The following is a 14,652-nucleotide window of genomic DNA, read 5'->3' on the forward strand; positions in this document are numbered from 1 at the left end:
ATGTGAGGGGTTTTTGAGCGTGCACCGGAGCGGCAGTCGCCCTGATGATGATGGGATGTGAACGTGGCGGGCGTTTGGACATGCTGCTCAGCAGCATCCTGCAGATTCTCCCACGCTGTCATGACATGAGTGGCTGCAGACTGGATGTGTGGATCCTGTGACACGCAGCTGCTGCACGTGAGCAGCCCGCACGGCCTGCGGCTCACCAGGCCTGATAGATAACATGCATAGATTCTCCTGTCATCTTCATCCTCTGTCAGTGCAGGCTGGGGATACATGAGAATGCAGGAACACCGCATGGATCATGCATTGAAAATGAAGACAGCTTTTCCTCCCAGTCCTCACTCCAAACGTCTTTATTCTTTCACTAAAGGCACCAGTGCTTAATGATGAGGCATACAATGTATTTGATGTCATAACAAAAAACAAACGTGTGTTGGTTTAGTACATATTATGAGGTTTCAGCTCTTGGTCATGTTTGCAGACACATTGATGCTGCTCTCAGTCTCAGCTGCTATCCAGAGAGGGGCAGCAGCCTGACTTCAGCCTCTTGAGTTGGTCTGCATTTCTTTTTTTTTTTACTGACTTCCTGCAACTTTTTTAAAGCTGTTTCTGTAGGTGTTTAAAAGTCCCACTCTGACCATCCTATGATCTATGGTCCCAGTGGTGTGTTAGTTAGGATTATGCCGTTTTTAGCCAAAAGAAAAATAGGGTGTTATTTTCTTGACAAAGTTTCTGCAGAGCGGCAGATATTAATTAGAAATTTGCCTGTGAGTTGTGGGTGAGACTGTTGCCACAAAGCACAGCAAGCCTTTCCCGACTTCCCATCATTCCTTAGTTTATGCTCTTCTGCTAGCTTACAGCCCCTCATATCAGCAAGTTCATTGGAGTGGGTGTATAACAAAAAAACAACAACATTGACAAGTCATCACTTTGGGGCGTACACACCTGACAAAAAACATGCAAGTTCAGCAAAAAACATAACAGGTGGGTACCACTGGTTGGGTAGTTATTGGATGCTTTGGTACGAGGAATATGATCCAGCCAAAAATCAGGATTTGGAGTAGATGGAGAACCAAAGCTCAGCCCATTCTAGTGTTCAATGCAATAATCTATTTTATGTTTATGGTTTATCTTCAAAGCAAGCCACCAGCTGATGAAATGGTTAGATCACTGACTCACAAGAAAACCCAAAAAGGTTGAGGGTAAACTAACTGAGTGAGCTGGAGGGAAGAAAAGCGTCTCTTCATGAAACCAATGTGCCTCTTCTTCCTCCCTCTCTGTGTGCTCACAGCTCATCTACGAGAGCTTTGCCAGGTATCTGGTGGAGTACAAAGATTATGACAAAGACCTGCTAAATCTGACTCCGGCCACCTGGGACTTCTGGTGAGTTTGACACAGAAATGCATCAGTAATCTTTCAGAAATTCCAAAAATGGTTTTCTTCTAATGTTTTAAGGCTTGTCTTTTTTTTCCTCTCTCATTGCTGATTTAAAGCCACCAATCCCTGTTCTAGTAAAATTAATCTGGACTCTGGAATCAGGAAGTTCTATACTTTGCTTTCAGGTTTTAATCTATTAGTCTTTATTAAGGTTTTTTATTGTGTTTGTTCTTTGTTCCTTCATCTATCTGTTTTATTACTGTAATAGCTTAAGTAAACTTGGATTCTGGTTGGATTTTATATGATTTTTGATTGATGTTATTATTTCCTTGGACAGTTTTTGGGTTCAGAAAGACATACTGCTGGATATTGATTGTTGGCTTCCTGCCAGCATGTTATCCACACTTTTTTTCTCCTCTTCTTTCAGAAAAAAGGAGAACGACTTATTGGACAAAAAAAACGTCCTCATGGCTGCAGTTTGTCTCAGCTGTTATCAAACAGGCCATATTGAGCCAAATACTGACCGTCTCAAAAGAGGCAAACCACCAGCTGTTATAGTGGAGTCAGACAGACAAAGGTCAATGTGACTACTAATGGCTGCACTCACACAGGACTCACTGAGGACATTCAGGCTTTGGCATCAATTTGGATGATGTGAAGCAAGTCTGGGGATCTCTGTTGGACTGTCAATCCCAACTGCCCAGTTTAGGCCAGTTAGGGAACAATACTGTAAATATTTTCTAATGTCTGTAGAAATAAACATTACTAAATCAAGATTTTAATGTGGATGGAAATGGTTTGATAGATCAATGTTCTCACAGCAGGTGATCAGAAGAGGGGCAGAGCGTTGTTTGTGGGGTTTCCATGTAATCCAGAGGAAATGATGAGCTTTCAGAGCTGTCTCACAACAGCCTGACTTTTGCTTACAGCTGTAAAGGGCTGGTCGTGGACCTTGAGGATGGAAACCTTGTGAAGTTGGCTGAGGATGGAACTGTTTTAAGGTTCAGCTTCAAAATTTCTTTGTCATTAACTTTAAGTAAAACAAGTTTACTAATGTAGGTGATGTTTCTTTATTTTTTCAAATTAGAGCGACACATGGAACCAAGGATCTCAGCACTGAAGAAATCATCAAACATTATGGTCCAAAAAAGGAGTGGAGGCATTTTCACAGCCTGAGTACCTCCTTCACTAGATCTGGTAGGGCGGTAATGCATTGTGGACAATTTTCTTTTCGTTTTAACTCTTTTATGACAACATTTGCTTCATCTGACAGCAAAATACTACTTCTATGACAATTATTTTGACCTTCCCGGGGTACTGCTGTGTGGGAAAGTTGTGGACATGCTACATAAGGTGACGTATACTTTAGCATTGTACACTATGTGTGCTATCTTAAACAGGAAAAGCTGAATCCTTTCTGTGTCTTTTTCGATAGCGGGGGATTGAGGTGAATTCCGACTTTTGGAAAGACATGGTGGCTGCCATCGATCACAATTACAACACATCTGCATTCAAAGGTATCCACGCCTTCACCAACATTACATTCGTTTTTCTTTGCGCTGACGAGAAGAAGTCATAATGCAAAAACAGTTTTTCAAAGTCGAACTTTTATTTCATGTGTTGATCAGTAAATGGTACATAACTTAGCACATCATGTGGGACACAGTTTTACAAAAATCTGTCAGAATTTCTTCTATTGTTCTCCTATCTTTTGTTGGTAAAAGTGCATGTGAGACGGTTCTGATCTCAAATAATATATTACCACAGTTTTGCATATTGATTGAATGTATTGTACATGGAATTTCTCAGACAGACAGTGATAAAGGCAAATAAAAATACAAAAAACATGCTTTTGATATTCCAGGGAGTTGTTGAGCACCATTGAAGATAAATTCCAATATCATCCAGTTTATAGTTAAAACACACAGTGAGTGAGAATTCTCAGAAAAACTCCTTAACTTTTGGCCTTCGTATATATCCTTTTTCATCTTTTAAGTTTTTGGTTTAAATCAAGCTTTGACATATAACCAAATTACACTCTTAATTAGGAATTTAGTAAATTTATTTATTCCTTTGAACAATCAAATGACTTTTTGAATGGTTTTGAGATTTACTGGGATTTGTGAAATCACGTTGAGGCAATTAGGAACCCAGAGAAAGCACCATGGACATTGTCTGCAGCAAAAATGCCATTGCTTTCCTCATCAGGGGCCTGGATGAAGACTCTGTCACCTGGATGAAGCAAAAGAACAGCACTGCCTGACATCTGGTCAAGGAAGCCTTTGTTGTATTCATCATAGATGAAAACAACTGGCTCCTGATTTTTGTAGAGGGCAACCAATGCATTGGCCCCATTGACATGCACGTGAAAGCTAAAGAAGTAAAGGCCTGGCACTTGGCAAGTGAACACACCAGTGTGCTGATCGTAATGATTCTCTCCATTGTACAGAACTTGGTTGAACTGAATTGGGGTTCCTGCTTGGGGGTAGGCCATGGACAGAATAGCACTAAAGGCTGACATGGGAGCCTTGATCATTTCGTGAGGCAGTACAACCTCATGGGATTTTATTGGCATGCTCTTGTCATGCTGGTAAATAATCTCTCCTGGTGGACCGGGTGGACCAGGAGGACCAACAGGACCTGGAGTACCATCTTGGCCTCTTTCACCTGGAAGTCCAGGAGGACCCATGGGACCACTAAGTCCCTTTGCTGTTATGCCAGCGGGGCCAGGTGGGCCTGGAAGGCCAGGATGGCCCTTGAGTCCAGGAGGACCTGATGGACCAGGGAGGCCAACTGGTCCCATGGGTCCTGGTCTTCCGGGTTCACCACTTTTACCTGGTGCACCTGGAGGCCCTGTGTGTCCTTTAAGTCCAGGTGCACCATTTGATCCAGGGAGTCCTGGAACACCTTGGTGGCCTTGTGAGCCCTTTGGTCCCTGAGCACCATTATGACCAGGAATACCAGGGGGACCTACTGCCCCAGGCATACCTGGTTTTCCAGTGAAACCCTGAGCTCCCTGCTCACCTTTTGATCCCCTTGGGCCTGGTGCACCAACCATACCAGTGTCACCTTTGGGTCCGACTGGACCAGGCTCACCCTGGAATCCTCTCGCACCCTGTGGACCAGCTGGCCCTATTGGACCAGGAGCACCTGGGTGACCAGTAAATCCAGTTGGGCCAGGTTCTCCTTTCTGACCAGTTGTTCCTGGAGTTCCAGGTTGTCCCCTGCTTCCTGGTATTCCTGGTTCACCTGTTTTACCAACACCTGGCATCCCAGGTGAGCCTGGCTGACCAGCAGGACCTTGTGGACCCTTTGGTCCCATTGGTCCGGGCATACCAGGTGTACCATTTTGGCCTGGTTTTCCTGGTGCTCCTATACCTGGAGGTCCAGTGTGACCCTTCATTCCTGGAGGACCCATTGGTCCAGGAGATCCATCCCTTCCTGGCATGCCAGTCTTACCAGGTTCACCTGGATAACCGGGAGCACCAGACTTTCCTATTCCAGGTTTGCCTGGCATACCAGAAGGTCCCATTGGTCCAGTAGCACCTGTTGGTCCCTGGGCTCCTGGAATCCCAATACCTCGTTCTCCTTTGGGGCCAGGAATTCCAGGGATGCCAGGATGTCCCTTCAGACCCGGTTCTCCTCTTGGACCCATTGCACCAGGAATCCCAGCAGGTCCAGGTTTTCCAACAGCACTGAGTCCAGGAGTTCCAGGGATTCCAGGTGAACCAGGTGCACCTCTGGGACCCATTGGTCCAGTTGCACCAGTCGCACCTTTGTCACCTGGAAAACCAGGGGAACCTGGTTTTCCTGGGCTACCTGGGGCACCAGGTTTGCCTGCTATTGTGTGACCGGGAGGACCAGGGGGTCCTGGGGGGCCTTTTGGTCCTGGGTAGCCAATGCCCCTTTCTCCAGGAGGTCCAGGTGGTCCCATTGGCCCTGGTAGACCTGGAGGACCCTCAGCACCTGGTGTTCCTGCAACAACTTTGGAGGGGGAGGGGGGGGGGGGGGGGGGGGGACACCAAAGGGATCAGTATTTGACAGTTCTTAAGAAAATATGTCTCAGTTTTTAAAACAACATTACTACTTGCTTAGAATTAAACTTATTTTCTTTTAAGGATGAACAAAATCAAAAATGTAATAAAAGTGTCCTAATATAAAGTCTACACTCCTTTTTTGGGATGCAATATAAAAGCAAGTATTCTGTCCTTGAACAAGCTAAGCTTCGGTTTTGCAGTCCACCACAACCTGACAAAAAAACACTGCTCTCTATGATTGTGTGGTCATTTGTGGTAATAGCAGAACTTTTTTCCTTCTGTGGTCATCGTAGGATCCTGATCTGATGTGATGTTCCCATCAAACTTGAGTTTGGTGGTCTGGGAGCCGGTAAACCAGTTCCTGAGCTTCCCCCTTGATTTGTTTTTTTGAAACACACCCTCGAAACTTTTCCCCTTCAGTGAAAACAGCGGAAGATGTTCAAGATGAGATCACAGGATTGTATTTACACTAACTTTACTAACCTTATTATACCTTTTTTTTTAAATAAATGAAGAAAATCAAATATTGTATATTTAGAATCCAAAAGCCTTAAAGGTAATTTGATAATTTGTTGGCTGAAAGAGCTTCAGTCTGGGTTTATATGCTTTTATCATTTTAGCGGTATATCTCGTCCAAAAGGGTGATACTTATTTGGGAACATCTATTATTTTCTTTTTTATCTTGTTTCTTCTGCACCACCAGCAGAGCTTTCCTTGTGCTAAATTCTTCTAGAGGTATAAACCGGTAGGGGAAGTGTGACTTGTAAAGCTTGCCAAACATGGTTTCCTCTCTTTTGAAATAGTGCTTTTATGGAAAAGGCACGCTGTCATTTTCCAGCCACATTTGGGGTGTGCCTGAATCCCCACAGGGGATGTTTGCGCCAGAGCTGGACTTTGTTGGCAGTGAATCCAACCACAAACTGAAGGTGACAATGCTGGCCCCGGTGGCTGACCCTGCATCTGAAATCTGTGCGGCTCATAAACACTGAATCCTCTCATCATTGGGCGCAGTGACCATATGCTTAGTTTGGTTAAAGAACGCTCTTCCTGTCTGCATCTGGATTCAGACACTGTTTGCTGCTGTTTCTATGCTTTTATTACAGATACTGTAAGAACGTGTCTGTGCCGCAGAGCCGGCCTCCAGTAAATCTGCTGTTTATTGCCCTGCACTTGTGTTTCTCTCCATCTCCTCTTTTTTATTTCTTCTCTCTAATTGTGCGATGGGATTTTAATCCTACTGTGCCGCCGGGTTGGGCGTGCCTGCAACGTGGTGCCAGCATCTGTTTTTGAGATGCAGCGTATCCAAGCTCTCACTGTCTATGTCCTTAATGCGGACACAGACAGCAGAACCACATCAGAACATCAGAACCCCGTCGGCTGTGTGGGACATATAAACTGCAGTGTTAGACCTCATCAGATCACGCCTTCTTTCTCTGTGACCTTGGTTTTCCTGAGCTCTCCAGCCGTCCTCCATGCAGTTATGCACACATGGAGCAGCTCAGTAGGCGTGCTTGATAACTTTTAATGAAGGAAGGTGGTGGTTTGCAGCTCCACTTATTGAGCTGTTCAGCAGTTTGTTCAGGTGTATGACAGAAGGACATTAATGGTGACAATAGGTGGAGACCACTAGATGATGAGGAAGATCACATATGCATTTGCATCTAACTAAGGAGTCATTTACTTTGTTCACAGATAATAACGTTTAGGTAATTTTTTTAAAATTTGTTTCTTTATAATGAAGAAGATTATTAAAACTGCCTGCTTAGCTGGCAGCTATTCAGAAATATTTTGTTTTTTACAACATCCCTTCATTCATATTTTCTCATTTTATGGTTAATTTGGAGTTTTGCTCCTTTGTTAGCAGTAAATTTGCTCAGTGATAAGTTTCTTAAGTTTGTCCTGTAAGGTACAACCAAATAAAATAAAAATAAAAACCAACAGTTTGAAATTTTCAGTCACTTAGACCATAAAATGTTGTGTTTTTAAAAGCCTTTTTAGCAGTGCTTATTGGTGGTTTAAGGAGCTGACGGACCATGATACAGTATAATGGCAGTGTTACAGTGCAGCCTACGACTCTTTGAGCTGAATTAGCATGCCAAAGATAAAAGGTAGCAATTTATGACTTTCTGCATTTGCTCCAAAAACAGCTGCAGAAGCTGTTGACTCACCATGGCTCTTGACAGGATAGGGAACCTTGGTCACTTTTGATGCGTAGTGCCTGTCCGGGGTTGCCTGAGCCAAAGCCAAGAGGGCAAAAATGAGGCTTGTTACCCTCAAATCCATCTTGAGTAGCTAAACCTGTAAATGCAGAAAATGCTTCAGTTAGTAAATCCAGCCTTGATTGATGATGCCGAAGGATCCATGGGTCAGACACACGTCCCTCTTCAAGCTCTGAACAACATGTGATAGATCACTTCTAACCGTTCAGAGGTTACTCTGATGCAGCAAATTCAGAAAAAGTTTATCTGGTCCCTAAAAAAACTACTCATGTGATCACATTTTCTCACAGTGAAGATAAATAATCTGCATTTCAGGGGACGCAGGTTTTGGCTTCCAGTCAACGGTCACTATGAGCCAAACAGCATTTATTGTCCCTGCAGCCCTCTGCCCTTTGATCCAAACCAGTCCCTCTCCCAGCACTCACCTCAAGGGTTTAAGCTCCAGTCAAACAGCAGGGGGAGGCGGGAGGCTGCTGTCCACCACTGCACTTGTATATCCTCAGTTGTGAAGTCTGTCTGCCTCTCTCTGTGGCAGCAGCTGCTTCCCAGAGCTCCCAGCCCAAGGTTTTTATATCGAGCTGCTGTCCGGCATCATTGGAGGATCTACCTCTTGTGGAAGGCCCTCCCTGCTCTGATGTCACTGCTAATGATGGGTGCCACTCTGAAGAAGCCTGTCACTTCTCAGGGATGGTCCTCCTCCCCTCCATGCTTCTCCTCCTTTCTCCAGCTGGTTCCTTCAGTTTGTGAGGAACGGCAGAGATGCAGCTTCCTTTGGCACTCTGAGTGACAGTGGCGCCATTGAAGTGAAAGGGTCTTGTAAACAGCGGCTGATCAAATCCTTCATTTCAGTCATTCTTCTATCAAATAGATTGTGCTGAGCCCAGGCTGCTTTAGTGAAAGTGACAATCGGGAAAGTGAGCCCAGGTTGTGGTAGGACACAAAATGTTTTACTTTAGATTGCATTCAGTCCAATATTATTTATTTAGGTTTGGTGGTTTCTTTGCTCATTTTCTGCTAAAAATGACAGTGATGCAGAGTCTTGCAGTATAACCTTTAGCCACCAGGGGGCACTAAAGCCTGTTTTTCTACCATGTGGCTCATAGATGGTTTTAATTGCTACTTGGATTAAAATGGATTTTTGTGGCATTCAGTAATAAGTATGCACAATCAAAACTCACTAAATAAGTAAAAACTTCATAAGAGCTCTGCCATTTTCTCACTGTCTGGCCTCTTTTCCTGTCATTTCTCCTTCCTCCTGGAAATCCAAGAGCATAAAATCTGAACTGACTCCTTCAGTGCAGAGCTGAATTCAGACCAAAGAAGGTGTTTTTTTTTCAGTACATGCGATTAAAGAGAACAAAGAAAATCAAAAGTAGACGCATGTGTCCAACAACTTACATGGCTGTGTTTCAGATGTTTAGTTTTCAGGATCTTCATTCTCAGTGATCACTTATCATTCCTGTATTAAAATATGTGACTTAGATTTTTAAAACCCACTGAAAAAAACTTAACATCTTAACAAAACGATAAATAAAAATTATGTCGTAAGAAAAAACAATTAAAGACATTAAAAAATGAAAAGTTTGAAAAAGTCAGGAAATAAAAACCAATAATGCAAATGAGATGAGATTACATTATTTTTTAAATAAATAGATTGCACTGTTACCAAATCAATATTTAAAAATATTTTTCTTAATTCATTCTTTATTCAAATACCAGCTGGGTTGTTTCTATGTGAAATTAGCACGTTCTCCTGGTCCATGTGTGGCTTTCCTCCAGGTACTCTGGTTTCCTCCCTTAGTCCAAAAAACATGCTTCATATGTCGACTGGTGACACTCGGTGTTCGTGTTTGTGTGTTTGTGTGGCCCTCTGATGGACTGACTGTTAGTAGCTGGCGTAGGCCTCAGCAACTCAGAACCCCAAAAGGGATTATCGTAAATAGGTGTAGAAAATGGATGGATGGAAGTTAATAACTTGCAGCTTCCCAAATCACCAGTAACTGAGGAAGCTTCACACCAGACTTCCAGCAGCTTTGGTTGTCAGCATGTCATCTTTCTCTAGCACCGAGATTTTAGAAATAAATGCAAACATGACTTGAGCTCAAAAGACTTTGCTTTTGTCCTGCCCTAAAGTCCACATGCAGGTTTTTCGGTTGTCCGGGTCCATGCAGTAGAAAAAAGCTGCTGCATCTTAAGTGGAGCGCAGGTGTGTCTTTCAGTTCCCGTGAGACTCGTACGGCCACCTTAGTCATAGAAATACAACATACTTTGGTCGTGTGTGGTAAGTGTATCATGAAGTATTTATAAGGATAAGATTAGTTACATGGATTATAAATGTAGAGGGGATGCTGTCGTAGGGTCCTCTGATGCCGCACTGTGGTCATTAGCAGGAAGTACTGACCTCACTTCAACCTCTAGTGGTTATCTGAGTGATTTTTGCACCTTTACCGCCTGGTCTTTTACCTTCATACCACTTTCCATGGAAGTGGTTATACAGCACTCTGTGAACAGCCAGCTACATTGGCTATGACCTCCTCAGCCTTTGGCTTCCTCTTAGCTAAACAAAAAGTCAAATGAAGCAATACAATATCTTGAATAAAAATAAACCCCCACATGTTCAAAAACTTTTTTTGGCACTTATCTTTTTCTTTTTTTGGGAAAGGAGAGACCCACAGAGTGACAGTGGTTGATAGCTGGCTTTGATGGCCTTCAGGTGAAACCAGGCTAAAAACCCTCATCAGAGCACTACTTTTTCAATCAATCCAGTTCCAGAGACGCCTTCCTCTCCTTTTGAGGCTGCCAGAGCCACAGAGGAGCGCTCAGCAGGCGGCGGGCAACCTTGGTAAACTCTGAATGAAATGATAGAGCAGTGTGGGGGTGGAGTCGTCCTTAACAGCTTTCTGAGCTGCAGATATGCCACTGCACGTCACCCCAAACGTGGCTTCAACCACAGCCAGGCCTCTTCTTATTTCAGGCGGATCTATTTTTTTGTTTCTTGGTGTGTCAGAATTATTACCTCTGCATCTAAATCGGGCCTGAGTGAGGTTTAATGTAAACGGTTACTTAGATTCACATTTTGTTTTTGGGTAAGCTCGCGCTTTGCCTGGCAAAAGACACTGAAGAGCATAAACATGTAATTAGGAGGGCAGATGAGCTGCGTGGAAAGCATGCCTGACACCGTGGAGTCCTCCTCACAGTTTTCCATGATGGTGGGGTGTCTCGTATTTATGGGAGGGGTCTGCTGTAACTATTGTTTTGGACTGCAAACATGTCGAGGTGCAGCAGCTTCTCTCCAGACGTGACATAATCGACTTTAATGAACTCTGATGATCTCGGAGCTCCTCCTTTGTGCTCAGCGACTGTTTTCCACTTCAACCAGAATTAAACGTTTTCTAAGGAGAAAACTTCTAACCTCATAGAACAACACATTCAAACACAGTCGCTTACCAATTAAGTCTTTGATGCTACATCTGGTTTGTACAGATTATTTATTTTTCATACTAAGAATTATTTCCAAAGAGCTAAAATAGTCCAGATCAATACAGCAACCTATCACCTCCTTCCTTTTTGTAACTTTTGAAACACAACACGCTCACATTGTCGTCTGCTGTCGAACCAGGGTTGTGTGCGGCTGTGGTTCAAAGGTAGGGCTTCCCAGCTGAAAGGTGGTAGTTTGATTCTTTGGTTATCTTAGTCACACGTGCCAACTCTTCTTGGAAAAAACTCCTAATCCTCAAATGTCTTTGTTGAGTTAATTTGAGGATTTATGATCTTTCAAAGTGTTTAACTTGCTTACAAATACAAAACAATACTGAAGAACCAAAGTTAACCAACTTTTTTTAAACAGACAGACTTTTTTCGTCATGTTGCCTAAATGTTTCTCTAATTTGTTTTTTAAATCATTTTATTAGACAACAATTCAATAGCAACGTCTTTTTTTCCATTTTTAGTTATTCTTTTGGTGTCACAGCATTTCAGGGACCAGTTTGGGCTTTCCTTTGCTTACTACTAATTCTGTCCACATGTGCATTTGGATTTTTATGCAGTGCATACTTCTAAACATTTTGGCTTAGATAAAGCCATGTAAATAACGACCATATCAGGGGTTAAATGGAGCAGGCATTTTCCCTTCATTACAATGATCACAGTAACCCATGAGCTCTTTCAGTTATGTGTTGCTTTGTATTTATTGTCTGGATATTTCCTAAACCATATAAGACGTTGGGTTACCTGGTCCTCGCTGCTGGAAGTGGATTTGTAAAGACATTTAATTAAAATTTTATTGCTGCTGCACTTAACACACGAGCTGCTGTGGCCAGTTTGTGGTCCGTCCCTCCTCGGACCTCTAGCTGTGCATTCAGCACTCGACACTACAGATTGCTGACCACAGTGAAGGTTAGGATCTCCAGCACTGTTTTCAATATGACTACAGTGGTCTAGCATAATTCTTTGTCCTAGAAACGGCTTAATTCTTGACAGGGAGGTATAAGAAGTGTAATCTTTGTGTGACTTAGCCCTGAGTTTTAGGTTGATAAACAGATGCTTATGAGGGAACACTGGAGCTAAACATAGTGTCTGAGTAGGGAAGTGACGATGGCTTAGATTCAGGCTTTTAATAAACCAAATACACCACTAAGAGGCACTTACAGATTTGTGAATGGAAGCACTAAGGCTGGACCTTCATGCTGCGGATTGGTTGCAATTACAGGCATCAAAAGGCAAAAATCTTGGTTGGAAGCTTGACCAACCTGAGGCTAAGTGTAAGTCAGAAAAGCAGTGAAAGCCTTCGCTCTTTTCTTTACTCCCTTTTTGAATCATTATGAAATGATGGTGAGGCTGGTCTCATGTCAAAGCAGAATTAAAGCCAGAGATGCCGCTGAACTCTTGTGTTACCAAATCAGATTTCCTCTTATTTTAGGATTTATTTAGAGAGAAGGTAATGATTTACCTTAAAGCTAATTATTCTTAATCAGACCTGAATAAGTGCTATGAAGAGCTTTTTCATTTTTACTGAACCTCCCTGCTTAGCTCATAATCAGCAGCTGTCAAAGAGCTTATGTTGCAATCTGTTTTTGAGTAACAATCTAAAAGTCTGCACTTGGTCCTCTCTCATGCTCTCAGGTGGGAAGATAAACCAGAGAGTACGAATGCATGTTGGCCTGTTTGATCTTTGAACTATGGCTGGGCTATTCCAGCCTTTGATTCTTTCCTCTTCAGCCATTCTGCTGTAGTTTCCATGCTGTGTTTAGATCACTTTCCTCAAGATACTTTAAGTACTCACACTCCACTTTACAATGGTTGACCGAGTAACTGCAGCCTCTCCGGATTCTGCCTTTGCACAAAAAGGCCACATCATATTCCCTTCAACTCCCTGCTCCCTAGAGGCTGTGAGGGTTCTCCAGATGCAGTGCTTTGCACTTGTCTTCAGACATCCCCTTGTCTCCATAGTTCTAGTCTTCTTCCAAAATCCAGCTTCTGTCATTGGGTTCTCTGCACATTTTCTGAGCGTTTCACTGTTTCCTCTTGGCCAAACGTTTGGGGAAAAAACACCTCTCCATCCAACGTGGAATAAAGCTTCTGTTACGCAGTCTGGGGCAGGGGGCACGGGCCAGGAGAGTAGAACTGGCAGCTCAGACCAAGGTGTGTCCGGCAGCTCCCAGGCGGCAGGGGCGAGTTGGGGAGCGTCCAGCACCCCCCAGGAAGCAGAAGCGAGTTGGGGTGCATTTGGCACCCCCCAGGAAGCAGGGACAGGTTGGGGTGTTTCCAGGACCCTCCTGGGAGCAGCGACGGGTTGGGGTGCATCCAGCACCACCTTCGGAGCTGAGACGGGACGTCGAGAAGGGCGGTGGCGACGACGGCAGCCCCCCCTCACAGCCAGATGACTCCCATCAAAGACCGAGGCGGGGAACTGGAAACCATCCACAGTCCAATGGGTCTCGACCCCCTACTCCTCCTGGCAAAAGTCCTCCCATAGCCACATGTCCTGGTCCAGTGGGTCCAGCGGGTCCAGGAAGGACTGTGGCACCACCACAGGGACAGGTGAGGACTCACGATGAGGGCGGCGGCGGCGACGATGACGGCCACCTTTCACGGCCAGACGACTCCTGTTGAAGAATGAGGAGGGGATCTGGGACCAATCAGGGGTCTACCGAGGCCCACTTGTTCCTCTCTGCTGGGTACTGGTATGGCTGCTCCATAATGTTACGGAAGGAATGAGGGAAGCACCCAGGCCCATAGAGGAGGAGGCAAAAAAGGATCTTTAATAACTTAAACAAAAACTACAAACCAAAACTACTGAGCAGGCTAGCAAACTCGAAACTTGAGACACTCGAAAAAAGGGGGAGGGGGGGGGGCATCAACTATGGACCAGCACAGGAGGAAGGGAAAGACAGGACTTAAATACCTACAGACAAGAGGAGACACAGGTGAACGCAATTGGGACAGATGGGGACAAGATCGGTTTCTTGTTTGGCAATTGTGTATTAATTTTCATTAGTGTGTTGGTGTCCAAGAATTTTGTATCAAGGTAAATAAATGATGATTTATTGTTATTGTGCAGAGAGAAAAGATAGGTTCATTGAGTTTTCTAAAGGTTGAAGATAAAATTTCTTCTAAATGTTTAAAACATACTAATTTAAAAAGCCGTGTGGAAAAGTACAGTTTGGCATCCTACCAACTGCTCCTCCAACATGTGCTTAAAATATCTGCAATAAACCTGTACAATTTGGCCAGGACTGTCAGTTTGAGGGAAACTCTGTATATTGCATGTGACACAGACTCATTCAGAGTTTAGAGCCTCCCTCGGCTCCTCCCGTCTCACATTCATTTCTCTGCTCACCAGTGTCTCTGGGACGTAAAGGCTAGTCAGACCTCTGTCTGTGGAGACGGAGACAGAAAGCCAAATGTCAATCACACCTTAACGCTGTTGACTGCCTACTTTTATGGAAGCTGTCACATTGAACACAGCCTTGTTCATGACTGCCCTCACAGGTGGTTGAGGGCTGTATGCAGGCAAA

The 14,652-nt window shown here is 43.9% G+C and overlaps 2 protein-coding genes across 3 annotated transcripts in view; one reads left to right on the forward strand and one right to left on the reverse strand.

The window, feature by feature from the left end:
* The window catches only part of nt5dc1 (5'-nucleotidase domain containing 1), a 97,389-nt gene that overhangs the window by 315 nt on the left and 82,422 nt on the right, over positions 1 to 14,652 (forward strand). The window contains exons 1-6 of one of the 2 annotated variants that reach the window (XM_023953123.2): positions 55 to 177; positions 1,295 to 1,386; positions 2,310 to 2,381; positions 2,468 to 2,577; positions 2,654 to 2,733; positions 2,816 to 2,897. In XM_023953123.2, coding sequence (XP_023808891.1) covers positions 145 to 177; positions 1,295 to 1,386; positions 2,310 to 2,381; positions 2,468 to 2,577; positions 2,654 to 2,733; positions 2,816 to 2,897 — 469 coding nt within the window. In that variant the 5' untranslated portion in view covers positions 55 to 144. Of the gene's footprint in view, positions 1 to 54; positions 178 to 1,294; positions 1,387 to 2,309; positions 2,382 to 2,467; positions 2,578 to 2,653; positions 2,734 to 2,815; positions 2,898 to 14,652 lie in introns of those variants that run through there. The other variant, XM_023953122.2, reaches the window with a different exon arrangement.
* col10a1b (collagen, type X, alpha 1b) lies at positions 2,971 to 8,198 on the reverse strand. The gene is made up of 3 exons (XM_023953120.2): positions 8,062 to 8,198; positions 7,586 to 7,715; positions 2,971 to 5,364 (listed from the first exon to the last, which is right to left on the reverse strand). The coding sequence occupies exons 2-3, from the start codon at positions 7,698 to 7,700 to the stop codon at positions 3,509 to 3,511; spliced, it is 1,971 nt and encodes a 656-aa protein (XP_023808888.1). The 5' UTR covers positions 7,701 to 7,715; positions 8,062 to 8,198; the 3' UTR covers positions 2,971 to 3,508.

This window comes from Oryzias latipes, chromosome 24, assembly GCF_053564925.1.
Source record: "Oryzias latipes strain Hd-rR chromosome 24, Olatipes_Hd-rR_3.1".
NCBI lineage: Eukaryota > Metazoa > Chordata > Actinopteri > Beloniformes > Adrianichthyidae > Oryzias > Oryzias latipes.

Coding starts and splice junctions, on each gene's coding strand:
- col10a1b (XM_023953120.2), bottom strand. CDS start 7,700: ATGGATTTGAGGGTAACAAGCCTCATTTTTGCCCTCTTGGCTTTGGCT. Junction 5,365..7,585: donor CTATCCTGTCAAGAGCCATG/GTGAGTCAACAG, acceptor CCCCCTCCAAAG/TTGTTGCAGGAACACCAGGT.